Consider the following 26,047-nt stretch of genomic DNA (forward strand, 5'->3'; position numbering starts at 1 on the left):
TATAACAGAATAATTTTGGAATAGGAGCTTGGAGATTCTAGACTATTTTAGACTATTTTCTGTTATCTGCATAAATGTACCATTGTCAAATGATTCAACTCCTACCTTTCAAATCTTCTGAAAATATATTTTTACATATGTTTTGGCTTAGGAGAACTATGTCATTTATATTAAAATAATTATAGCTTACTTACATTTATAAACACAATTATTCTTATGTGTAGTATTATAGTATAATAATCCTTCTATGACTAAAAAATATTGCTCATCTTTGTTAAACACATCTTTGTTATTTTTATTTTGGTTATCATATACATTCAAACTGACAAAATTTAATCATTATTTTTAGAAGATATAATTTCTTAATTTCAATGAGTAATTTTTCATTTCATAAAGACAGAATAAATTATTCAAACATACTACTTAAGTCCATATTACATATATCATCTGAAAGCGTATACTTCTTAATTGAATAAAACTTCAGTCACACCATCCAAATGAAGTTCTCTTATTACCAAATGTAATGTGAACAAGAATATTACTGAAAATATTCAAACAATACTTATTTCATCCTAAAAATAACTGGGAAAATAGTTCTTTGAAAATAAGGTCAGATTTTCTACAAACCCAATAACCAGTATAGCAAATTAGGCTATATAACATCAAGAGATGATATTCATAGTGGTTGAAAAAATAGACTCTGGAACCAAACTGCTAGTGTTAAAATTCTAGCCCTGACCGGGCACAGTAACTCATGCCTGTAATCCCAGCACTTTGGGAGGCTGAGGCAGGTGGATCACCTGAAGTTAGGAGTTCAAGACCAGCCTGGCCAACGTGGTGAAATCCCGTCTCCATTAAAAATATACAAAATTAGCCGGGCATGGTGGTACGCATCTGTAATCCTAGCTATTCCAGAGGCTGAGGCATGAGAATCGCTTGAACCTGGGAAGCAGGGGTTGCAGTGAACTTAGATGATGCCACTGCACTCCATCCTGGGTGACAGAGAGAGACTCTGTCTCGAAAAAATACAAACACAAAAACAAAACAAAACACCCAGCCCTTCTACAACTCTGTAGATGTTTGACTTTAGGCAAGTTACTTAACTTCTTTTGTGCGTCAGATTCCTAAACTAGTATAGAGGTCACCTCATCACTCTTATAAAAATAGAGTGAGTTAATATTTGTAAAACCCCTAGAATAGTGCCTACCATATGGTAAGGGCATGTGGTAAAGTTTTAAGTTATATTTTATACTGGTATGAAGTCATGCCATTATATACCTGAAAATTAAACCAAACATTTGTACTCACACACATGATTTTTGTAATACACAAAGTGTTATGAAAGTAGGATACAATTGACCTAGATAGCATTTGAGGTCCTGTTCTGCAATTCCATAATTTTTCAATAGGTGAATTACCCAGAACCACATTCTTTTCACTTTCTTTATCAAATGTGTTGAGCTTGTTCCATAGTCTTCATATCCCTCATTTAAAAAAAAAAAAAAAAAAAAAAAAAAAAAAAAACTATATTGTGTATATTTAAGGTACATAGCATGATGTAATATGGTTACTATAGTGGCACAATTTAACATATCCATCATTTCACATTGTTATGCATCTTAACATATAAGAAGATAGAAAGGTTTTCTGAAATTTTGTGCAGGGAACTACTTAAAAATATTACCAGGTAATTATGAGGTAATTACCACATAATTTGGGGGTTTTAATTATTTCTGTTTTTTCTACTTCTGATTTGGGGAACATGTTCCCCAGTTCTGTACAGAAATATTTTTTTCTGAAAGTTTGTTAACACATAGGAATGTCAATCCTACCCCAAATTAAGTTAATTTTGGTGATATCTTAAAATCATTATATTTGTAAGAACTTTATGAAGAGACTTTATAATGAAAAAATTCGGATATCCCAGTAAAGTTATACTGAAATAGTGTTTAATAACTTTTTACACGAGTTACATGACAGGGAGAAAAGTCATAATAGAACGCCTAAAGCAAGGATGTAAGCTTCTAGCCATCTTTGGGGCAAGTGGTCATTAAACTCAATATTCACCATCAGAAGAGCTTCATTACCTGGTTTGTCACAACAGTAGATCATTGTACATTTAATTCTTCTTTTCATGAGTACTAATTTATAAATTATTACTGAATGACCTTAATTGGTTGCTTTATTTGGGTAGGGTTACAACCATATTAATCCATGTGTCAGAGATGGTTTAGCAAATAGAGTTTGTTTGTAACAATGTAGTGTTAGGATATTAGGGGTGACAACTGAGGTGAACAGCTAAACTTAGATATACTGCCAAGAAAGAGAAATCATAAGTTCCAATGAAAGAGGGTAGAAATTATTAAACTACTAATGAATGTATCACTTTTTCTATAGCGTGGTGAAAAGGCAAAACAGTCCAGAATTTGATATTCGTAAGCAAGAGGATAAGTGGCCAACTGAGGAGATGAGAACATCAATTCTCAATATTTTCTGGACAATGGGAGAGTCATTTTATATAAAAGAGAGAACTAAAAGAGAATGAAGACCAACAACAAAAAAAAACATTAAAAACAATACAAAATTTAAAGCATGAGTTTATGTTTAAAACATGGTATTTAATTAAGAAGTGGTATTTATGGATTTCTTTCATTAAAAATAAGTCATAAATATTAAAATATCTCTTTCAAAAACAGATATTTAGTATAGGTCCTACTCTTAAATTCCTTCACACAAAAGAAAATTCACTGTGAAGATCACCTCATGATACAAGTTTATTTGCAAATCCTCAATGGCCTTGATAATCTGTGCAGAAATAAAATACACCAAAATATGTTACATATATACTAATGTATACTAATGCATATAATATATAATACATGCATAAATATTATGTGTATAATATATATTCTATATATGATTATTCTTTCTCACTAGCTGTCAATAGTCTTATTCCAAGGTGGCAGTACCTTACTTTTATCTAAAATACTGATATATATATTTGAAATTCATAAATGTTGAAGTTCATAAATAAGGTAATTCATAATTATTTCCAATATAACTGAATTTTCAGTAATTTCCAGTAGAACTGAAACTACAAAGATATAAACAAAATATTAGGAATCACTGAATTAAACTTAATATCCTTTAAATTGGTGGGTCATGTCACAGCAGCACATCTTTTAAACCTCTGTATCTTATTATCCACAACCTAATTAGATGTCCCGTGCTAATTATTACTATTCGTTAAATGATTAACGTTGCAAATTTCATTTCTTTTTTTGCATTTGCATTTGGACTGATTTTTGCTGCTTATATATCCAAAATATTCTCTCAGGAACCAAAACCTGCTGAAGAACTTGAATATAAAAAGTAATTTCAGAAAATCATTGTATCAAACATATTTACTTTAATTTGGAGTAATGTACAACCCATGGAAAATTGAAAGACTGATACAGTAAATTCTTACGTATCCATCAGGCTGAATCACCAGGTTTTTTTTGTTTGTTTGTTTGTTTTTGTTTTTTACCATATTCTCACTCTCAGTCTCTTTTTCTCTTTCCCTCTCTCTCTCCACCTCTCAAAAATTTTTAAGTATTGGACAAAGGTATAAATAAAATTGGCTAATCTGCCCAATGTCTACAACCATTCTCTAAATTTATTCTCTTGAGCAAATACTATGCTGTTCTATAAAATAGTTCCTTAACATGAATGGTTACTGATACTGAAGCTTGTAAATGTAAAACTATGAATCTTCAAAATACAATACTCAAAATAACTATTTAAAAAGCCACATTCTTTCAAATAATGTGATATATATTATTCTATTGAATCTATTAAATTATAAGTGTTAGTCATTTGATTATTATAAAATAAAATATTTATATGTATTAACCCTAGAATCTGTTTATAATATATAGCATTATTATATAATCATATATAACTATAATAATTATTTTTCAGTTATACATTTAAGTAAATACTAGCTATGAAATCAGTGACTACTAAATACATAATTGTATAAGTAAATAAATGGTAGATGAGTTAAAATATTTTAACATAAATTTTCAATAGTGTTTCTACAATATTTTATTCATTGTTTCAATTCCAATCTGGTAGAAGCAATGACGTAGAAACCCAGAATTAAAAAATAAATTTTATTGATCAATTGCAATGTGCAAAGTATCAGGATAAATTCTGAGACAGAGTTGGGCCTTAAGTCTTAATAAAGATAGTGCTTCTATCCCCTAGAACTTACCGGTTTAGGAAGGCCATATGGAAGGCAGGGCATATTGCCTATGGTCATTTCTATTAGAAAACAATACCTCTGTCAAGGAAAACTAAACATTCTCCAAACGTTTTCTGATTTTCTTATCTCACTAAATCATACTTCCATCTACTCAAATTTTTAAGCCTAAACATGACTTTCACCTACCTTCTCACTCACATACCCAATCAGTCCTCAAGTTCTGTGCAGTCCTCCCCCTAAATACAAGATTTACCACTTTTTCCACCCCCATTTTACTTGACCAGCTCATGGTATGCGCTCAACAATACCAACTTTGCCTCTAAACTGTATTACTGCAATAGATTCATGACTAGTTTTCCCACCACCCATGTGGCTCTATCCTATCTGTTCTTTTTGCTAGTCAGAGTGATCTTACTAAAATGTTAAATCTGAACATGTAAATCCTTTACCCCCAATTAAGTAATGACTTTCATTTCAGGATATCGGATCTCTTTAAAATAACTTCTAAAATTATCTTCCCTTACTTAACTCTTTGTCCATATCTTTCTTATTTATATGTGCCAGGACAGTTATTAACCAAATATCAACTTCATTTTTCAGCCATGATCATATTCCTCATCTTCATTCAATTTTCTCTCCAAGATCTGTTTATGGAGGTTCCTCTGGCTGAACCACTATTTTGACTAGGATCTCTTCATCTGCCTGACATTGACCTTAAAACCTCAGACTGGATTACCATTTCATTCACAAAGCTTTTCATGACCCTTCAAAGTTGGTTGGTCATTTTTTTGTGCTTCCATTACTTTCCCTATAATGGTACATTTACGTGACATATTTGTTTGCTTGTTTGCCCTACTTCTCTGCATATCTCCTTTCCTTCAATTAAATTAATTTGGGGAGAAAAAAAAATAATTGTTCCTATCTTAATGACAACAAAACAGTCACCAAAGTTTCTGAAATAAACCTGCGTATGTAAGTATTGGTAGAGTGAATGAATAAATGTTGATGAAACAAGTACTAAATTAGGGTGCACCTGGTGTGATATGACTGGCAAGACCATGTGATAAAAAGAAAATTTATTCTCCATAGAAATAGAATCTACAAAGGATCTGTATCTGAATCTGCATCTGAGCTGAGCGTCAGGATGAAAATAGCTTTGGCAGTTGAAGAAAGGGAGCAAACTGAGTTATGAGGTAATGATTTTTAAGCCCAGATTGTAAACATATATTGACAAATTAAAAGAGTATCAAAGCAAAATATTTTTTAATTTTAATTTTAATTTAATTTAATTTTTTTTTTTTTTTTTTTTTTTTTTTTTTTTTTTTTAATTTTGAGACGGAGTTTCACTCTTATTGCACAGGCTGGAGTGCAGTGGCACGATCTCAGTCACTGCAAACTCCTCCTCTCAGTTCAAGCGATTCTCCTGCCTCAGCCTCCCAAGTCACTGGGATTATAGGCATGCACCACCATGCCCAGCTAATTTTGTATTTTTAGTAGAGATAGGGTTTCACCATGTTGGTTAGGCTGGTCTCAAACTCCTGATTTCAGGTGGTCCACCCACCTCGGCCTCCCAAAGTGCTGGGATTACAGGTATGAGACACCATACCTGGCCCAAAGCAAAATATTCTTAATGTTAAAAAATGTTAAGGACAAAAATATAAAGTATTATTATTAATTATTAGATTGGAGACATAACAATAAGAGATTATCATATTATGCACAACTGGAAAACTAAGGACTTTTTCACTTATGTTCTATGATTCAGTTTGTAAAGACAGAAACTATATATGAAAATCAAACCTAGAACCTAATCAACAAATAGCCAAACCAAAATCCCCCTCTAATTGAGGAGTACAATGAGAATTTAAAGAATAATAGTAAAGAAACAGGAATTGAAGAGCCTGTTCCTCTCCATTTAGAAAATCATATACTAGGATAATTTTGATTGAGGTCTCCCTGACTGCCTGGGGGGGAAATAAAGAAAATGATGATAAAACGAAATGCTATTTTAATTTTTTTCACAACAAAATTAACACCTTTTTAATCCTTTTGATATACCAAGCATTTTACGAAATTTTCTTATTTCAGCTCTCAGCAGCACAGTGTAATATATATTAAGATTCCATTTGTACTCTTGAAGTCAAACTGAATACCGTAGTTTTCCTGTTGTACTCTACTGTAACCTAATAATAACCAATTGCAAACTGAAAGTTGTTTCTCAGAATTTTTGAGGTCACCTTTGTATAAAATAAAAATTCAAATGAAAGAATACTACTATCTCAAGCTATTATAAGCAAGCAAGTGTTCTGAGTAACTACATATTATGGGTTTTCACTGAGTGTCTGCTTTGTATGGTTTAATATTTTCAATTAAAGTGATAGTTTAAATCTACTAAATGTGATTTAATTAAATATATTTTAAAACATGTACTGCAAACTCAAAAATTAGAAAAATTTCTTTTCAGATTACATGTGATATTTATTGGGTTGAAAAGTATAATCATGGTTAAAATGGATTAATTTACCTATCTGCTCCTCAGAAAAATTGTAAGATTAATCTAATAGGCTTTGATTATTCAATCTTATTATAAATTGCTTTATAGTACTACTAAAAATAAGATAATTCAACACTGACATAGTTGGTGTCTAACAATGGGAGACATAATAAAATTTCAGTGAAATGAGATGACACTTAATATTCTGCTAAAATGCAATCATACAATTTTAATTAATATCATGTTTTTCATGTTCCCATACAATAGATAACGAAAAGGATATGAGGGTCATTTCTAACAAGTATTATTTTAAGGGGTAATAGTGTGAAAATCCAGAACTACAACTGAAAAAAAAAAAAAAGAAAAATTATAACATCGTTTGCCAAGAAATATCCTGAGCATGAAAATAAAGCTTTAGAACTTTGCTCTTTTAGAACATCAATCAATATTCAAGTATTAAATTCGATGAGCATATTCAAACAAATAAATAAGGTAATACGTTATCTTTCCACATGTGTAAAGACATGGATTTTCATTTTCGAATGTTCACAAATTCTGTCTATTCTGTAGTCAGATTAGTAAAAGAATGAGAGCTTCATTATTCAATAAGTTGCATCATTACATTTTGGTAATGATGTATAACTTCACACTTTAGTGAAATACTGATTACAATCTATAATTTTATATTTTAAATAACTTCAAATTGTTCTTTCTTAATCTATACTTTTTTATTTAAAAGTAATGAATTTTTAGATAGCCTAACAAACTAAAATTTGCTACCGTACTTTCTAAAGATGTAAAATATTTCATCAAGATATGAAATCTTGCTTTATACAATGTAGGCCATTCTCCCTATAAATAGGTAGGATTTTGTTATTCTATTTCTATACTCCAACAAGAGTATAGAGAAATAATTCCTTTATGTTTTTTTTTTCTGTTGAAATAAACAATAACATGTAAAAATGGGAATAAAATAATTCTTAAATTTAACAAGAAAAATTATCACTGGATACTCTAGGAGTTATAACAAAAACTACATCTTTCAAAAAGTAAAGACATTTAAAAAAAAAAGAAAACTAAAAATTAATGATAATCCTCAAAGTAAAATGGTATTTAATTCCAAGCATCACAGCAAACTGAATTTATCCAATGAGCAGCTACAAAAATGGCAGAAATGGATGTTTATTTGAAATAGAAATCCCTTTTGAATTTCAAAGACAAATGTCTTGGTATATTAATAACTCCCTTAAATTTTTTTAACAAAGTAGGTCATAAATTATGAAAGTAAGTAGAGCCTGGATAGATCTTCATTAATGAATCTTGTAAAATTTTACAATATGCTATTGTTATCCTTTTAACACTTTTGTTCATATGACCAGATTATGAGAGATTTGCTGGCAGTTATTATGTTTTTGTAATCCCTGGGGCCCCTACTATGTAACACACTGTCTTAGGCATAGTAACTTTTTGGAACAGGCACTGAATTGAACTCCTGTTTATTTTTTTAACTTTATAAAAAATAAATCTTCTGGGGCTGCTTTATTATATATGCTTACACTAGCAGGGGATTATTATATTAATGTGTTAGCAATGCATTATTATTGCACATTTTTATTTTTCTATTCTTTTTTATTTATTTCTCAAAAGAACAGAGCTTCCTTGTCTTCAATCATATTATACCAGTTAATACCGACCTTAGAAATGAGTTCTTCTAGTCATATAACTCTGCTAAACCTCTGTTCCAAAAGACCATTGTTGTTTATTTTAGCTGGTCAGGCAATATAGTGCCTCTGAATTACAACTTTAAGCGTTTTCCAAATTAATGAGGGTTAGTATTCCTCTGAGAAGTATATACTCCTAAGGAAACTAATCTCCTGCTTGATCCCGTCAATACAGTCTTGTCCTACCAATAAAGAGGAAGTTAAATGCTAACACTTAACGGTGGAACTGATTAGAAAAATGAAGAGAAGGTGAGTTCCATTCCTTAAGTCGGCCTGGCACATAGGGGAAGTCATTCTTAAGAGCCCCAAATACCAGAATCTCTCAGGTTACCTGATAAACATGAAATATCATGTGTTTCAATGTAGATGATCATATAATAAAATATCATTGTAAGATACAGATTGTACTCTGTTTTCATTCATAAAAAAATTAGTCAGGCACTAAGGAATGAAGTTCAAATGAAAGATGTTGAGAAAGTATATTAGATTGGAAAACCTAATTTTAATATAAAATATAGGGAACTCTTTGACAAAGACTCTTTCCTGGACCTAACTCTACTCAGGCTCCTGTTAACTCAGTTCTCAGGCCCTGACTTCTGAGCTTCTGTATTCATCTCTATGTTGTCCAATTTTAACAAGAATCCTGCTATGTCAGTTTTATTAGAATCTTCACCTTTAATATATGATCCACATAGATATCTGATTGGGTTCCTCATTCTCCACTATCCTAAAGGTGATATCTGACCACCCTCGCCTGTCTTTAGCAAGAATCCTGTTAGAACAGTTTAGCCAGAACCCCCTCTTACCCTTGGTATTTTCTCTTAGCAATTTTCCATCCACTGATCCCCATCCTTCTCCTTGGCTATAAATGCTACTTTTTCTTGTTGTGTTCAGAGTTGAGTGAAATAGCTGTCTTCCACTTACCAAACCCGATTAAAGTAGCCCACCTTGAATAAAGTCAATCCTACAAGTCTTTAACAAGTATTATGAATATTTTTTCCTTAACAGCTTCAGAAAATGTATAACAATTAATATATTTTTCTACCAAAACAGTAAAACAGAAGACAATTTAAAATAAAGATTAAAAGGATATGTAGAAATGAAGTAGAAATGTTGGATGCAGATATCAGGATTTAATTGTTGCTGTGACTGGCAACATGATTTTGCCTTTCCTGGCAGAATCTAAGAATAGAAAGTGTTCCACTTGCAAGGATAATAAAATGTTTTTTATTATTAAAAAAATTTTGTCACGTAAGTGTCAATTTAAAGAAAATGTGAAGAATATTGCCCCTGCACTTTTGGATAGTATCCTCAATTTCAGTTTTACAAAGTTTTTTTGTTTTTTTTTTCCTTTAACAACGATCTCAAATAAAAACTAAAACTACAAAAATGGTTCAGCAAAGATATTCATACTGCTCTACATAAAGGCTTACTAATAAAATCTAAGAAAAAGACTCAATACTGAGACAAAGAAATCTTGGAGTTTGGTAACCAAATGGACATCTCTTGATCTGTAATTGCTTCCAGTCTTACCCTGGAGTTAACCAGGCATACAAGGTGAAATGAGCTGTATAATTAGAAGTTATTTTCTTGAGAAGCATAAAGAAGAGCATGTACTCTGAAGTCACCAACAAAGAAGTATTACATTTTAAGGAGCTTTCAAAGATGGTTCAGTAAAAATTTTTACTAAGATAAAAAGAGGTAGTAATGATCTAGTCCATAGGAAGAAACTTTCAGAATTTCAAAATAATAATCTTCAATTTCTTTTTTACCAATTTCTATGGAAATGAAAGTGTTTCAACATTTTTAACCCACGAACGTGTGTTACAAATATTATTGGTAAACCCCTTAACTTGTCTTCTTGCTGGTTACAGAAGTCATTCAATTCACATGGTAACAATTCCACTGTATTTTAGGCAACATGAGGCTGATTTGTCTCTGTTTTATACACTAATGTTTCTATGGCACCAACAAGCGAAATTGTCTAGAAGGTCCTAAATAAATGGAGTTTATTAATAAATAAATGAAATTAAAAATAAATTTGTAAATAAACCCTTGTAATGCTAATCTGATTTTTCATTAATTATTAAAATAAAAAAACTACTGTAAATGTTTTCATTAAAAAACCAACATATTTTGAAGATAAAAAACACAACAACCCACAAAATGCCACTAAATCATCACTCTGAGAATTGTTATGACTATTTTCAGAAATGTCCTGGCTTCTCCATTTCTCTTTTAATAGTTATTCTTTAATACCCTGCATAGAAAATCCATTCTTCATTGACTTTTCTCTATAATGAAGAATAGACAACCCTCTTGCCTCTAAGATAGTTATATTTACAATATCAAAATTGGACTTGTATGCAAATAAAATGAGTGGCCAAGCATTAAATTTGATTTAGTAGATTAATTTTAAAAAGTAATTACAAATAGCAAAAAACTGTAAGCATCTTATGAGCAATGGTTACATCTTTTCATTGTTATATTCCCAGGGTTTACACCAGTGCACATAATTCATCATACGTCTGATGCACTTTTTTTTTTAAAGAGTCAAAAACAAAAGTGATTTACAACAAGCTAACAAGACTAACACCAAGTATTTAAATCTTTATATGCTATTTTCCAAAGCCTCCTTAACTGCCATCTAATAAAGCATGTCAGAACTCTGGGTGTTGCTAATTAAAGAATGCCTCTTTAGCAATTAACCTTAGCACAACTTACCCAATTGACAGAGAGGCTTGGATAGCCCAAATTTAAACCCAGAAGTTAGCCTTATAATGTCTCCAAAAGTTATATGGTGTCTAACTAAGCTTTCTTTCCTACAATACACATCTACTTTTATCATTCCCCAATATACAATTATGAGAACGCTTGATTATTTCCAAGGACCACTTGTCAATACATGAATATAACTTCTGAAATAGCCCAAACTGTCTTCAAACTCAAAAGGTTATGAAGTACTATTTCAAAAGAACTGTCAACAATTTTTAAACTTTAAAAACATTTTTGAAAACTTTTTTGAAGATTTTTGATGACAGTCTTTACATAAAAAAGAATCAGCCAAATTTTGAAAAGAAATAAAATTAAAATGAGACATTACGATATCTGACATAGAGAGACTATTAAACATCAGCTCTTCTTAGCATGTCATGCACAAACTAAGTGATAATTTTTTAAATCATCTTGTTTGAACTTGTCAAGAATTATCTTCTGAACAATAATTACAGTAATCACTATTACTGGGCTTATCTGATACCAATATTTAGTAATAAATACATTTTAATTAATAGTTAATAATTGTCTGGTTTAAGATCTTGAGTAAATTGTCTTCAGCTTTGACTGATGAAAATATATATCTAAAATACAGAAAAGCATGTCAAAGTTATATCACTTCTGTAATTGAAGAATCATGTGATGATAAACTTTTATTTACTTTACTGAAGATTATTAAAAAGAAATAAATAATTTAGCAGTTAATTAAAACACTTATTACTGGAGCTGCTGATTCTTACTCGAAATGAGAATTGGTTTTCTTAATTAGCAGCTATGAATGATAGGTTTAAAAAGCAATAATGACAAAAGTAATCTTCATTTTTATTCTGGTCTATCTTACAATTGTAATTTGTTGTTTCGTCTTTCAAATTGGTTGAACAAGATAGTTCTTAAAATTTCTTCATTTCAGGGCTGGATGAAAGATACATATGAAAACCTGCCAGAGTTCACTCTACAAGGAAACAAGAATCCTCTGAATTATTTTCCCCATAGGTAGGTTACTATTCAAACATATTAGCATTATATTTTTGACCAAAATATAAAGATAGCTATACATTTAATAAAACAATAATCTAACTTTGATATATCCTTCTCAAACAAGGAATTATGGATTGCAAAATTGCATATCTTTTTGGAGGTGGGAGTAGAGGACGCTTATAAATCCATAGAGTGTCTCCACTCAAAATTGAGTTCGCTGCATAAAACAATTAATTTAAATTTAAAAAGGTGTAAAAATTATTTCTAAAATACGCTTTGAATGCCCTTTACAATTTTTTTCAGGAGACTCTTTTTTCTTAGGTATGAAGTTTAAGTTTCAATTCACAGAGAAGACTAGATTCACTTCTCTTTAGTTCACATTAGGAAAAATAATAATGCTGTCTTTGAATTACTCCAAATTCCCTACTGAATCATTGAATAAGTAGAAATGAGCATATCTTATACACCTGATAAGCACAGATTTCTTCATAATTGTTTATCCATGAATTTTTTTAAATAAAATTAACAAGTTGTTTAAAAAACTCTCTTTGGAGTAAAATTCATATTTAGGAAAAAAAACACACTTTCTAGTTGTTGGTACTGTTAATTAATCTAGTTGGTACTGATAATTAATTTTCTTCTAGATTATTCCATTTTGAAACTTACAGTCTTCTTCCTCATTATTCTTTGGTATAATCTTGACGATATTACTTATCATATTTATAAAATGTACTAGTACTGTGTCTTTGTATATTAGTGAACTGGTCTGGGTGAATAATAAGAAATTCTATTACTATAAACTCAAGTATAGTCATTTAATTTTAATGCTTTCAACAAACTAGACTTGGTCTATGTATTAACATGCTTGGTGTTATATGTGAAATGTTAAGAAAGCAAGCATTAATTATCTTAAAATAGTATTTTATGCAACTTTGTTGTGTAATTTATTCAATTTTTCATAATTTTTCTTCTACAAATTTAGAGTGTATTATTTAAAAGGTGTTCATGTCTGAAAAAAACAGGACTTCTTCTGTGTATATACATTTACAGGACTGAATTTTCAAACCATCAGAAATATTACCATACTGAAGTCATGAAAACCACTTTATTTATTATCTATCCCAGGAACTTCCTGATTTTATTAATTTTTGTTTTATGTTTATGTTAACTATAACAAAAGGGGCTTCAGCAGACAGCATTAAATTTCATATTTAAAAACAGTTACAAAAATTTATCTTAAAAATATATGGATAAGGTATTATACAGAGCATAATCGTACTCAACCTTCATATAGATATGTGATTTTTAATATCATACTTGAATAAACTCATGCCTTAATACCTAAATTTATTCTTTGATTTAATTTAATCACGTTTTTTAGACTGACTTACATTTTTGGACAGCATCTGAAACATTTAAACGAAAATATTTGTTATTAGTGACAGTAAGAATTTAATTAATCTATAAAATAACAATGTAGTTATATATTGGCCACTATTTGACGCTGAACAATCTAAAATGCATGGTTACTGAATTCTGGTCTTCCCAACGCTAGATTGTTTTTTAATAGTGCAATATTTTAGAGATAGCTTTTAAAATTAACAAAATGCAACAGTCCAGAAAAGTTAATAAAAAAAAGCTTAATCCTGATGAGCTTGGCTGATACTCACAGAAATCAGGAAAAATAAGTCTATCTATAAGTATTCTTTCACAATAAATCTATAATGGAATATAAATGAAACACACCATTATGAGAGAATAATTCTTTCACAGCAGAGAACTATAATACATTCTAATGTAATGTTCACATATTTATTAATTTAATCAATAAATGTGTACTTTATAGATTTAATTTGCTGTAACTATAATATGGTAGCTACTTTATTAGCTATTAAAGGGAATTTATTTTGCTTTGGGTGCTTTTAAAGGCATCCACATCTCATCTGAGTAAATTAGAGTTTAGGCATTAAAACAAATACTTCTGGAAAAAAATAGTAAAAATAGGTTGCACTGAGGGTATTTTTTAACTCTAAACTTAAAAAATAAAACATTGACAAATAATGAATAGTGATTATTGAAAATAACAATGAAATAGGAGAATGAGAATCTGTAAGATTTCTCAGTTTAGTAGATTACGTGTCATTTTTCACCATCTCAATTTATACAATCATGGTTGCATATAAACATTTCAAAATTTGAGCACAAATATATGTTTCATGATAAAACATCAGTTAATCCAGTCAACTCATTGTAAATATATATGCTATATTTTTCAATTTTGGGAAAGATATTGATTAGTAAATCATAATTGAGTTACTGCAATTATTAGAGCATCAATTAATTACTCATGATGAGTTATTTTGGGTATGAAATTGGGAAAGGCTCCGGAACTGTATGAACAAATACTTTATTTTAAACATTAAGTGTAGAGGAGTGGATTAAAATCTTATAAAGTAAGCTTATAAAGTAATTATCTAGGAAGACTTTGTAATTGGATAGGTCTGCAGATGAGTAACTGGATACAAATATTCTTGATAGCTTATATTTATGCTTTGAAAAGATAGGGGTAGAAACCTAAAAAAGTTCCTTGTGAGGACATTTGATAACCAGTCTGAAATGGTTATGGTGGCTATTTGATACTGTTAAAAAATTAAAAATTAAGAATTTGGCCAGAACTTCCAAGTATGTCTTCAGTAGAAAGGTCATTAGTGTTCATTATTAAATTTCATACTCAGACACTCATTTTCAAAAAATGGAATATTTCCTAAAACAGAATAAATATTATTAAACTATCCTCCTCCTTTTAGCAACTAAGAATATCCATTAGCAGTCAATAATATTCACACAGATTATTTTTTATTTTCCTTTCCTTTAAAAATTATGATTTATTAACACTAAAATAATAAAATTATACAGAACACATAGTAGTTCATGAAGAAAGTGGACAGAGTTATACTTTCAAGTTTCTAAATAAGTTTATCCAAGTACTTGCTAAATTAAAACACCAAAAATGCCAGATGTCACCCTAATTAATTCTGGTAAACTTTTTATGAGTTTGTAAAAAGTGTTAGAAATTAGAAGTTTGTCTAAAGTTTCTCCTTTTTTAAGTTATTACATGAAAATATTTTAATCTTGTTCCCAATTAAGAGTAGAGATCATCAGGTTGACAATATAAATCTGCTAAGAAATCAGATGTTCTTTTTATTAAATAACAATGACAAATCAGTCAAAAGCAACTATTTTGTAAAGGTGACTCTATCCAAAACTGAATAAAAGCAAAGGTTAAATATAGTATAAACAACAATGAATATGCTTCAGGAAGTATATTATTTCAAGCTTTTTAAATTACACATAATAAAACTGTTATATTTAATCAATATCAAATATTTATTAAATTCATTTGACACCATAACGCCACTGACCAAGATTTGATATTAATATTTTTTAAAAATTGAGTCAATATTATTTATTGTGTGGAGATACAACTTTATCAAAAACAACTAATTAAAAATTCAAACTTACATGATATCCTTTGAAAAATATATTTTGTTTTCATAATATATTTGTCCTTTTTAAAGCATCCACATCTCTTACATCATTTTTTATCTACAACTCTCTGAGGTAGGCATTGTTTTCTCCATGTGAGAGATGAGAAAAATAAATGAAGAGTGGTCAAGAACGTCTTACCAGGATTACATTAATCCCAAGTAGAACTAGAAATGAAATTCAGGAAGGAAGTCTAGATGTATAAGCACTCTACTTTTCCCAATAACCCATTATTAGGATGTGAAAGAGAAAAACATTAAAAGCCTTAGAAGAGAACATCACTAATCATAAGCACACAATCATAATATCCAAAAATATTTGGGATATTTTTCAAGAAAAAATAATTTTTTTCTAAAAACAATACGTGTGCAAAACAAATATAACACAAGTTGGTGTCATTCCCATTTGTGCCTGGACTCTTTTAATATTAATACCCAATTTACTAAATGTTTCAGACTCTTATTCTAGTAAATAACTGCCTCTTTTAAAGATAATATGAAAAAACTAAAAATAAATAGAGGAAACATAAGAAACTGAATCACAGGTTAATAATGAAACATAAAAGTTTGGAAATCCCAACAGTTGTATTCTTTGTACTTGTAGAGAGAAACACACAAATACACTACACTGAAAATAAATTCCACTTTTATTTAAAGAATACACAAATCTAGGAGTCAAGCTAATGGTAGAAATTACACACACACACACACACACACACTTTGAGTTCCAATGGTTTCTTCCTACTTAGGTTGTATTTACTTAACTATAATGTACAGTAACTTTGCATGAAGAAAATCAAGATGTAATTTATGAAAATGTATGTTTCTATGATGATGAATTTCTTAAGCTAAAATGTCCTATGAGAGGATGGAATCACCTATTATCTGATTAAAAGAAAATGAAATTGATTGTTATATGGTATCATTCTATTTCATTTGGAAAACATTATTAAAATAACATAGATTTAAAATAAATACCTTCTCCAACCACCAAAAATGTGTGTATGTATACAAATATATATGTATACACACACACAAACATATACACAATGAGTATATCTACTACAATAAAATTACTAAGAATTAAACACAAAAGTATTGGGGAATTAGAATTCATTGACAAATTACTTTCTCTAGTGGAGTAAAAACTACCTTCTGCATCCGACTGAGAAAATCACTACAACTTTGCAATTTTACAACCCAAAGTTACAATTATCTTTCTTATTCTTCAAGATTTTATCAGTAAGCCATACTAGCAGAAAAATTATTGATCAGGGATCTACATCAACAAATGTAAGTACTAAAACTATTTACCAGAGATAATTTAAATAATACAATTTCTTAGAGAAGAAAAAGTGTTATTAACAAGTAGAGGAGTTTTATGATGGTGTTTTAGTAATTTTTTTGGTTTTTTTTGTTTTGTTTTGTTTTGTTTTGCTTCACTGTGTGGAAAGTCCAGGCTCCTTCAACATGTTAACAAAAAATAACAAAGTAATATCAATAATAATAACAAAACTTATTTGAATATTCAGAATGTGTTTGCCATTTTAATTGAGAAAAATCTGATAGTGGAAGAAATCTATTGGCTGCTCAATCTACAAAACTGAGAATGTGAAAGGAATTTATTTGGGAAAGAAAATCCAAAATTTTCTTTTTTTTTTTTTTTTTTTTTTTTTCAGTTTTCCAACTGTTTTTCTAAACCCAAAGATTTTATACTGGGGTCCTACACAACACTGCCCTTGGGCAAGCTTCTTTTTTCATTCCATTTTACAACCCAACCCACCCCCACCTCATATATTTTTTCTTAAGGTGGAGAAAATAGTGGAAATACCCACAAAACAGTTCTCTCAAGTAGTCAAAATTACTTTGTTAGTTCAAGAAACCCTTAATAGTTCTTCACTTGTCCTTTATATATTAAGGTCTGGGACCTTAACAAGAAGCAATGTTTTTAATGCATTTCTGCAACTGCCATCTTCCATATTTTATTAAGGTTATACATTTCTTCTTCTAACTCTCTACCCTTCCCATTTCTTCCTCTAACCTTGGTCCAATTTATGATTTTTGTAACATGGCTACACATTTAAATAAATGCACACTAAACAGTTAAATTAATACATGTTAAACATCTAAACTGCTTTACCCTGGTTCATGAATGTGAATATTAAGAAGTTATGCATCATAGCAGGACCAATTGAAAATGCAGATATTCCATTGCTTGCAACACAGAAAAAAAAATCACATGATAGTAAAACACAAGTTATATGATTGTCAAGAAAATACATTCATTCCTTACCTGCTTAACTGCATGATGACAAACAAATCTATGTAACACGCAAAAGAAAGTCCCCAAAATCTGAATCATCTGTCTTTCAAGCTTCTGTGGCAGTTTTATACCCTGGTGCTCTCTTCTTTGCTTACATACATTTGACTAGCTAGAGTATTTTTCAGTGATACTAAGGTTAATTTGCAACCCTAGTCACCTTTTCCTCCTTTCAAACAGTCGGTGGGCATTTTACACAGCTCCAAACATGCATCTTATCTTCGGAGGTAGTGCCTACACGGCGTTTCCCAGTAGAATTCCTATTACAAGGAGGTTCCTTCTCTAAAGGGCTGATCACGTTCTCGACCTGGTGCAAAGTAAAAGGCTCTCCGGTTCAACTCTTGGGGACTAGGAGAACAGCCATCAGAGACTTCAACTCTCTGTCACTGTTGGCTGTGGAACCAGCAGTAACCAGCTGCCAAGAAGCACCACCCCCTCTCCGGTGGACGCTGGAAGAGAGCGCTCCCAGTCCCAGATCTTTCTACTTCCCACCCCCACCTCCAGAAAGAGGAAAATAAAAATAAAAGACCAACTTTAAAGTGGGTATAAGCTAGACAGATTCCAAATCCTCACTCTTTGCTTTTAACTTCAGCCTTATATTCCAAGCTCTAGCTTCAAGTTGAAATTTAACTCTCTTCCGCTCACCGCCCTCCAGATTCTTGGGAGTTGGTGAAGGAAAGGAAGGAGTGACCGTCAGCAATGATACTTTAACACAGAGCCTAAGAAGTCATTCAACAGTTCTGAGCTCTACTTCGCAGTCAGACAAGGACAGTGATTAGGGTTTCATAAAGCAGGCATTCTGAGGAACCGTCGTTTACTAACAATAAATATAGCCCATTAAAATAAATAAATATTAACACAAAAAGGTATTAAGAGACTCTGGAGATCTTAAGTCTATTCTCTCATACAGAAGAGGTTTGCTCAAGTTTGTCTTGACGAAGGTTGGAAATGGAGCATTCTGCAAGGATGGAAACCCCCTGGCGCACCCCACTCTGTCGGGCTGCAAATGCCCACACCAAGCACACGTTAGCCGCAGGGGCTGAGTGCAGAGCCTGCGCTAGCGGGTCAGAGTGGGGGACACCTTTCCTACACGCACGGATTATTCCCACATCAACACCAAGCCTGGGGCCAGCTGGTCAACCAGGTACCTGCTCTCCTCCGTTCCCTGAGCTCAGGTGGCAAAGGCGTTGCCGTGAGCTGCGGAGAAATCTCCACGCAGAGTCGCCTGTTGATAACCCTCCAGTTAAAACGTTCTTGGCTGCCGGAGCCCCTCAGATGTAAATTTCCCTTTCACACGCTTGAGCTTCAGGTATAATACAGCAAAACGCACTTACCTAAACACCGACTGTCTGTTCCTTACTGGATCTGACTGCACTGAAACTTGTTTTTTTTTTCTTTTTTTCTTTCTTTTTTTTTTTTCCCCCTCCCTCCACCCTTGCGCAACAACAGCAGTCCTCCAAAGAGGATGTTTGAATTGAATTATATGAAGCTCTCCTTTCTTCAAATGAAGTCACGGACTCTGATGGCACTGGCTTGTCAGGCAGGACGACCGGACTGGGAAAGAGATCAGGTAGAAACTAGTGACCTAGTGACGGGTGAGGGGCGCCAAGTGGTGCGGACAACAGTCTCAGCCCTGTTCCCTCTCGGTGGGAGTCAAGGGGGGAAAGCCCTTGAATCCCGAGACTGGGGGATGGGGTGACGCTGCAGCTGGAGTACTTTTATGTCTGGGAGCTAAAAGGGCTTTTGAATTTAAAAAAGCATTGCTTGGGTTGTCGCGTCAGTCATCAATGACGACAAGAATAGTTCTTTCCCAGAAATTAAAAAAAAAAAAAAAAAAGAAAAAGAAAGAAAGAAAGAAAAGAAAAGCGTGAACAATAGGTTCTTACCTCCATCTATCCCAATAAAAGGAAATGTTGTAGAAACCAGGAACTTGTCCTTAATTTGGGGGAGGGGGGCGGATGTTTAGAGAAAACCCTCAGTGGGTGTTAGAAATTACTGATACATGCAGGTTTGGCATTTAAATGAATATGGTGTTCTCCTTATTACGTGTCAATATGTGAAGTAAAAGTAAAGATTAAAATGTTTCTCAACATAACTATATGGAAGGGGAGCTGATAATCTTGTCAGTTAAGTCCATAGAAATGTTCATAAAAGCAAAAGGCACTGACCATATTAACATGCCTATTAAACACAGGGGGTGGGGGTAGACAAGTATGAAGAGTGAGGCAATTAAATTTTTCATGTAAAGTCTATTCTTGAATTTCAATTTATCAGAACCAAGATAATCAGGGGTTTCTTCTGATAGCTCCTCTCTGAAATGAGTACTCTCTGTCCAATTAACTGTTCACCAGCTAATTCACAAAATCAGAAATGTACTGACAAATACTATGCCTGAATTAAAATACAATGCCCAAAATAACGCATTCATGTGTGATCTGAAATATTTTAAGAAAAAAAAAATGGTGCCCTCAAAACTCACAGTCCTCTTCCTACCATTCAGTGGCATTTTAGTGTTTAAAGTCCTGCTAAATTCATAAAAATACACTTTGTAACAAAGTCCTCCCTCAGTCATGTAATTGCTTATCATGAACAAATACTGACCTGAACAACCTTCTGAAGATCAGACTAGTGAACTTTCCAGACCTTGCAATTGTCAGAAGGTCTCTTTTAAGCTCTCTCTTAGATAAACATATAAAATGTGACCTTTCAAATGGCACAGGAATGTGTGCCAAGAAGGGTTAATGGGGGTGGGGGAGATTAATGTCAACGTAAACTGTAATATAAATGAGGACAGAAATTTAAAAAATAAAGAAGGTAAAAGATATTGGGGTAATACATGGGATATTAGGGTAATACATGACATGGGATATGTCTTAGTAGTGCAATTGCCACTAACATACTAATTAATAAATATAGTCATATGGATTTTTCATTTCCGAAAGTAACAAAAATGTGAAAAATGAAATACTTCAACAAAACAGAACTTATTAAAAATAACACTAGTTAAGTTTCTAGTAATAGATAAAGAGAATAACTTACCAGAGGAAATTTCAGGAAGCAAGAAGACTGTGAGAAAAATACATCCAGGATTCAAATAGATATTCCATGATCTTCCAAATCAAGGTAAAGTAGTGAGCTGCAGGGTAGTGGGACTTTAAAATAATCAGCAGTTCCTGGTGGCATGTAACCAAGTAAAAGCCAGTTACACAGAGAGCCACGAACCCCCAAGGCAAGAAAGCAGAATGTGAAAATGCTTTATATGGGTGTGGGGGGGGGGGGGGGAGATTGGGGGGGGGTGATTCGTAGTGATCCTTAAGCAAAGTGAAAATTTACAGGCTGTACATCCCCATACAGTGGGGAAAGGAAGAAGCTGTGTTGCCCCAGAGAACAGGAGGTGGAATACAGATAAATCTGCAAAGAGAAGTAAAAGGATGTGTTGAAGACAACGAGATAAAGAGAGAACTAGTGAGCAAGGCTGTAGTCATCCTGATAGATATAGCAGCAAGAATGATTTAGGCTGCTGGGGAGGATCCAATGAGAATTCAAGAGGGCACCACTTCGGAAATCCTGCTCTGATCTTCCCACTCTCAGTTCTTTGAGAGTTACCTGCGTTGGGACCATTATTATTAGGATTAATAGTATTCCATCAGTGCATTTCACTAGTATTTCCCTTGAACATTTTCACTCGCAGCAACTGAGGGAGGCGTTGTAAGGAAGCCCAACACAACCAATTCCCCCACTTCCCAAATAAGCCTCTACGGTCACATTACGATGACCAGATCATCAGCGATTTGCATGAGGCGGCGGGGGTGGGGGGGTGCGGGTGGTGATCGAAGGGCTGAAGATGCGGAGGAGGCCGAGTCGCTAGGCGCTTTCGGGGGCGCTGTGCCGGGGAGGCTTAGTCAAGGGGACCGGGAACCCTGGTTAGATGCAGCAGCGGCGGCAGCAGCCCTCCCAGGTCCCACTTCCTTGGCGTTCCTGCTGCCCGTGACTCAAGGCAATTGACTTCCATCTGAACCCTCAGCTCCGAAGGCCTTGCATTAGAAGCTAGAGCTTTGGAGGTTCTGAGGACGGTCCCTGGGGAGCAAGTGGTAGGTTTCGAGGCGCCTGCTTCCCCTCTGATTCCTGCAGTTACTGAGGGAGAGTGCGCTAGAAATGGCTTTGCTGCCGAATGCATTATCTTGCCATTTTCGTGTCCCAATACTGAACAAACGATCGCCTGATCGATCGGTAAGATTAGCTTTATTCCTTCTCCCTATTCCTCTCCATGGCCCCATTCCCTCTGCAAGCCAAACCCCAATCTCTCTCTCTCTCTCTCTCTCTCTCTCTCTCTCTCTCTCTCTCTCTCTCTCTGTCTCTAGGAACTTCTTTTTTCCTCTTTGAAACCGGCTTCCCAAGGGAACTGCCTGTGTGACTGAGAGGCTAGTAATCTGTTTGTAGATGATTTATATTTTGGCTGCAGAATGAATCCCCCTCCCTACTCGGAGTACTCTCCTTAGAGAAGATCCCCCGCCCCCTCCCCATGGGTTCGCTCTCAGAGCTCGGATCTGTATAAAGAGCGCTGTGGGAGTCTTTTGCCCTCCGCTCTAGCTCTATCTTTCTCCGGACCCCGAAGCTTAAGAATTATCCGCCTCACTCTCTTTTTTAGAAATAGGAGGGAAAGGTAGAGTGGAAATTGATTTCTTGCAGAGACTGAGGCGCTGAATGATAGAGGGAATAAACATTTGCCCTGGATAAAAATGTTCTTGGTAAGTAATCTTATTTTCTGCGGTTGAAAAGGAAACAGATTGCTTCTCACTGCCCCATCCCCCACTCTATTCATTTATTTGCTCTTTGTATGTAAATCACGAGCTGGGTCAGTGGAAATTTTCTTTTCCTCTTTCCTAGGAGAGTAGTAGCTTGTAAGGGTGAATTTGAAGTAGAGGGTTTTAAGGAGACAATATGAACGCTTTAAGGTCCTTTGTATCCGACCTTAAAAACCCAAAGACAGGTAAAGCACTTAAATCTCTGTTTGTTTACTAAAGTGGTATTTAAGTATTTCTCTTATTTCCTACTAACTCTCTTTCCCTTCTGAAAATAAAGAAAAGAGTTTTAGGCAGTGGGCTCATGTCTATGCTTTTAGTACGTCTTGGCCATGTTCTGAAATACAATTTCAGTTCCAAAATTGAGAATGGTTATTTTTCACATTTCGCAGGTAAATTAAAGCTATAGAAACCACTTATTAAATGTGCATCTTGGTTTCAATTATTGCACCAGATACAAGTTAGTAGTAGCCACAATGGTTATTTGCATATTGTGGTGATACTATAAATTCATAAAGCCCTCTGGTTTTCCATGAGTCTATAGCACCCCCAGCCTGTGCATGTTCACAGTGAGGAAGGAGTGGATAGGTGTAGCAGTAGGGAAGAAGCCAAACGGCTCTTGATTGTGCTTACATCATATGTCACCAAGTGTGGAGAATAACATGTTTTGCAAATTGCGTCAACTTGGTTTTCAAGAGTAAACTGATCATTTTTCATGCACAAAATTAAGGGAGATTTGCTTTAAGAGAAATCATCGCATTTTTAATTATAAAGTATATTTTACTGGTAAAACATTTAAATTCAACTTTTTTGTGTGTTATTATTCTACTGTAATCCATCATCCTCTAAATTTAATTAAAAAAAGATAAACTAATTGACACAAAATGTATTCCTGATGAAAACAGGATGGCTGAAAAATCATCTGAAATGTATAATATTAAAATGTTATTGGTAAGAATAAGCTTCATTTTAGAAAATCAGTATTCTAGAAATCAGTAGTATAAAATTTCAGAAGAGAGATAATCAAGTGACACATTGCAAGACAAAATATGCATGTTCTCAACTATCTATATAGTCTTTACAGCCATCAACATTTGCAAGAGAAAAAAAATTCAGTAAGGGCATGTTGGTATAACATTTTTTTCTTTCTCTCTTCAGGCTGTTGTCCAGCTCTAATGATGTCCTAGAGCAGAAGTGTTTCTTCTGTTGTCTCATTTTACCAAGAGGATGATGTCTGTGTATGTCTCTGTGTTTTAGAGAGACTAACAAATGCTGCTAAGAAGATCTGAGGTTCACATAAAGAGGCTGAAAATTCGGAATTACTTTCATTGCAAATAAATGTTAACAATTGTGAAAGTTAGAGAGCATACTTTTCACATAAGACTTTGATATGCTGCCTAAAGCTACTTACAAAATTTGCTATTCAGAGAAATACATTTGTTTATTGAGGACCCACCCTGAGTTAAATTACAAAAATGTAACATTCAGATTTTTATTTTATATGTGAAATCAATGTGTGATTGCTGTTCTTAAAAATTTGAAAAAAAAAAAAACAGCATAACAAAAATATTACTTTTGTTACCCATAGTTCATGAACTTTAAAAGCATTTACAGCATTTAAAGTTTAACAATTTAAGTATTAGAACACTATACTAATTCATATGATTACATTTGATCAACTCCTTCATGAAGCCACAGGCTTTGTATCTCCTAGCTGCCTTTTACCTTCAGAACACATCTGGTTTATACTTAGACTGCTCCAAAAGTTATGCATTTTAATTTTGTGTTGAGAATGTCTTTCTTAGATAATCACAGTGCATATTGTCAGCTAGTACTTCAGTACATTTTATATTATTGGTAATGCTTTTGTTAGCCATCCTGGTGCTGCCTTCTTATAAGAACTGTGTATGAGTTCCAACTAATATATTTCTTACCTATTAACCCACTAAAATTTCTAATCTAAAAGCAATATTCAAGATACATTTTATTACAGAAATTGGAAAGCAATTTGCCTGGGAAGCAAAATGTTCATATGACTCAGGTGATTTTAACATTAAATCTAACTTGTAACAAAAATGAGTTATATAAAGATAAATAACTTGAGACTATTATTTGCATAGCAAAGAAAGTCACACATGATATACACATTTATGCATATATAATTAATTTCAATAAAATATAAATATTTATTCATTTTCATCTCTGCTATGTTTATTTTGCTTTTAGAGTTTTCCCTTTGAAAGAATCTAAAGTTTTAAAAATACTTATGTGTGCAGGAGTCTTCACATTTTATAAGATCAATATGCTGCTAAATAAACTGGGGCTAATGTATTCAAGTCTCATAAAAAAGTATGTTGGAACTTGAATGGACATTAAGGATCATTTAATCTTATCACTCATGATGATGAAGAAGTTGAGAACCAGAGTTTAAGTGATTAGTGTAATCATACACTAACTAATAACCTAAGAAACTTTAAATGCAGGTTTATTAACTTCTTAGCTAGTGTTCATTCTATTACTAAGACAGGCATTGTTTGAGAGTGGGCCAAGGAAGTAAGTGGAAGGAAGAGAAAGTAGTACAAAGATGAATAAATCGTAGCCAGTCTTCTTAGAATTCATTTTGTTGATAGCTAATACTCTTTATTGTAGAAAACTTTTATTCCTCTGCTTTTTTTTTTTTTTTTTTTTTTGAGACGGAGTCTTGCTCTGTGCCCCAGGCTGGAGTGCAGTGGCCAGATCTCAGCTCACTGCAAGCTCCGCCTCCCCGGGTTCACGCCATTCTCCTGCCTCAGCCTCCCGAGTAGCTGGGACTACAGGCGCCCACCACCTCGCCCGGCTAATTTTCTTGTATTTTTAGTAGAGACGGGGTTTCACCGTGTTAGCCAGGATGGTCTCAATCTCCTGACCTCGTGATCCGCCCGTCTCGGCCTCCCAAAGTGCTGGGATTACAGGCTTGAGCCACCGCGCCCGGCCTCCTCTGCTTTATTTTATCCTCCACTCCACTGCCTTCCCATAATTGGAGATTTCATGTAATTTACCCTTGCAGAAAATATCCTCAATACTCTTAGACCGGGAGCAGGGGCTCCCGCCTGTAATCCCAGCACTTTGGGAGTCAGAGCGGGGCGGGCGAATCACGAGGTCAGGAGATCGAGATCATCCTGGA

The 26,047-nt window shown here is 33.1% G+C and overlaps 2 protein-coding genes across 9 annotated transcripts in view; one reads left to right on the plus strand and one right to left on the minus strand.

Annotated features, from left to right (window-relative positions):
• Window positions 1-21,591, minus strand: part of BRINP3 (BMP/retinoic acid inducible neural specific 3) — a 400,272-nt gene extending 378,681 nt beyond the window's left edge. Inside the window, exon 1 of one of the 3 annotated variants that reach the window (XM_015121080.3) lies at window positions 21,122-21,591. The gene's annotated coding sequence lies outside the window, so the exon portion shown is untranslated. Of the gene's footprint in view, window positions 1-18,055; window positions 18,468-19,416; window positions 19,459-21,121 lie in introns of those variants that run through there. The other 2 variants (XM_015121086.3, XM_015121085.3) reach the window with 2 other exon arrangements.
• LOC144338149 (uncharacterized) lies at window positions 21,441-25,071 on the plus strand. Of its 6 annotated transcripts, none has more exons than XM_077986614.1 (3): window positions 21,441-22,079; window positions 22,772-22,830; window positions 24,043-25,071. In XM_077986614.1, the coding sequence occupies exons 1-3, from the start codon at window positions 21,854-21,856 to the stop codon at window positions 24,058-24,060; spliced, it is 303 nt and encodes a 100-aa protein (XP_077842740.1). In that variant the 5' UTR covers window positions 21,441-21,853; the 3' UTR covers window positions 24,061-25,071. The 6 variants fall into 6 exon arrangements, 1 of the variants encoding a protein (XP_077842740.1); XR_013412002.1 differs by having other exon boundaries at window positions 22,009-22,312; window positions 22,731-22,830; XR_013412001.1 differs by having other exon boundaries at window positions 22,009-22,312.
• The last annotated feature ends 976 nt before the right edge of the window (window positions 25,072-26,047 follow it).

Source organism: Macaca mulatta, chromosome 1 (assembly GCF_049350105.2).
Source record: "Macaca mulatta isolate MMU2019108-1 chromosome 1, T2T-MMU8v2.0, whole genome shotgun sequence".
Lineage (NCBI taxonomy): Eukaryota > Metazoa > Chordata > Mammalia > Primates > Cercopithecidae > Macaca > Macaca mulatta.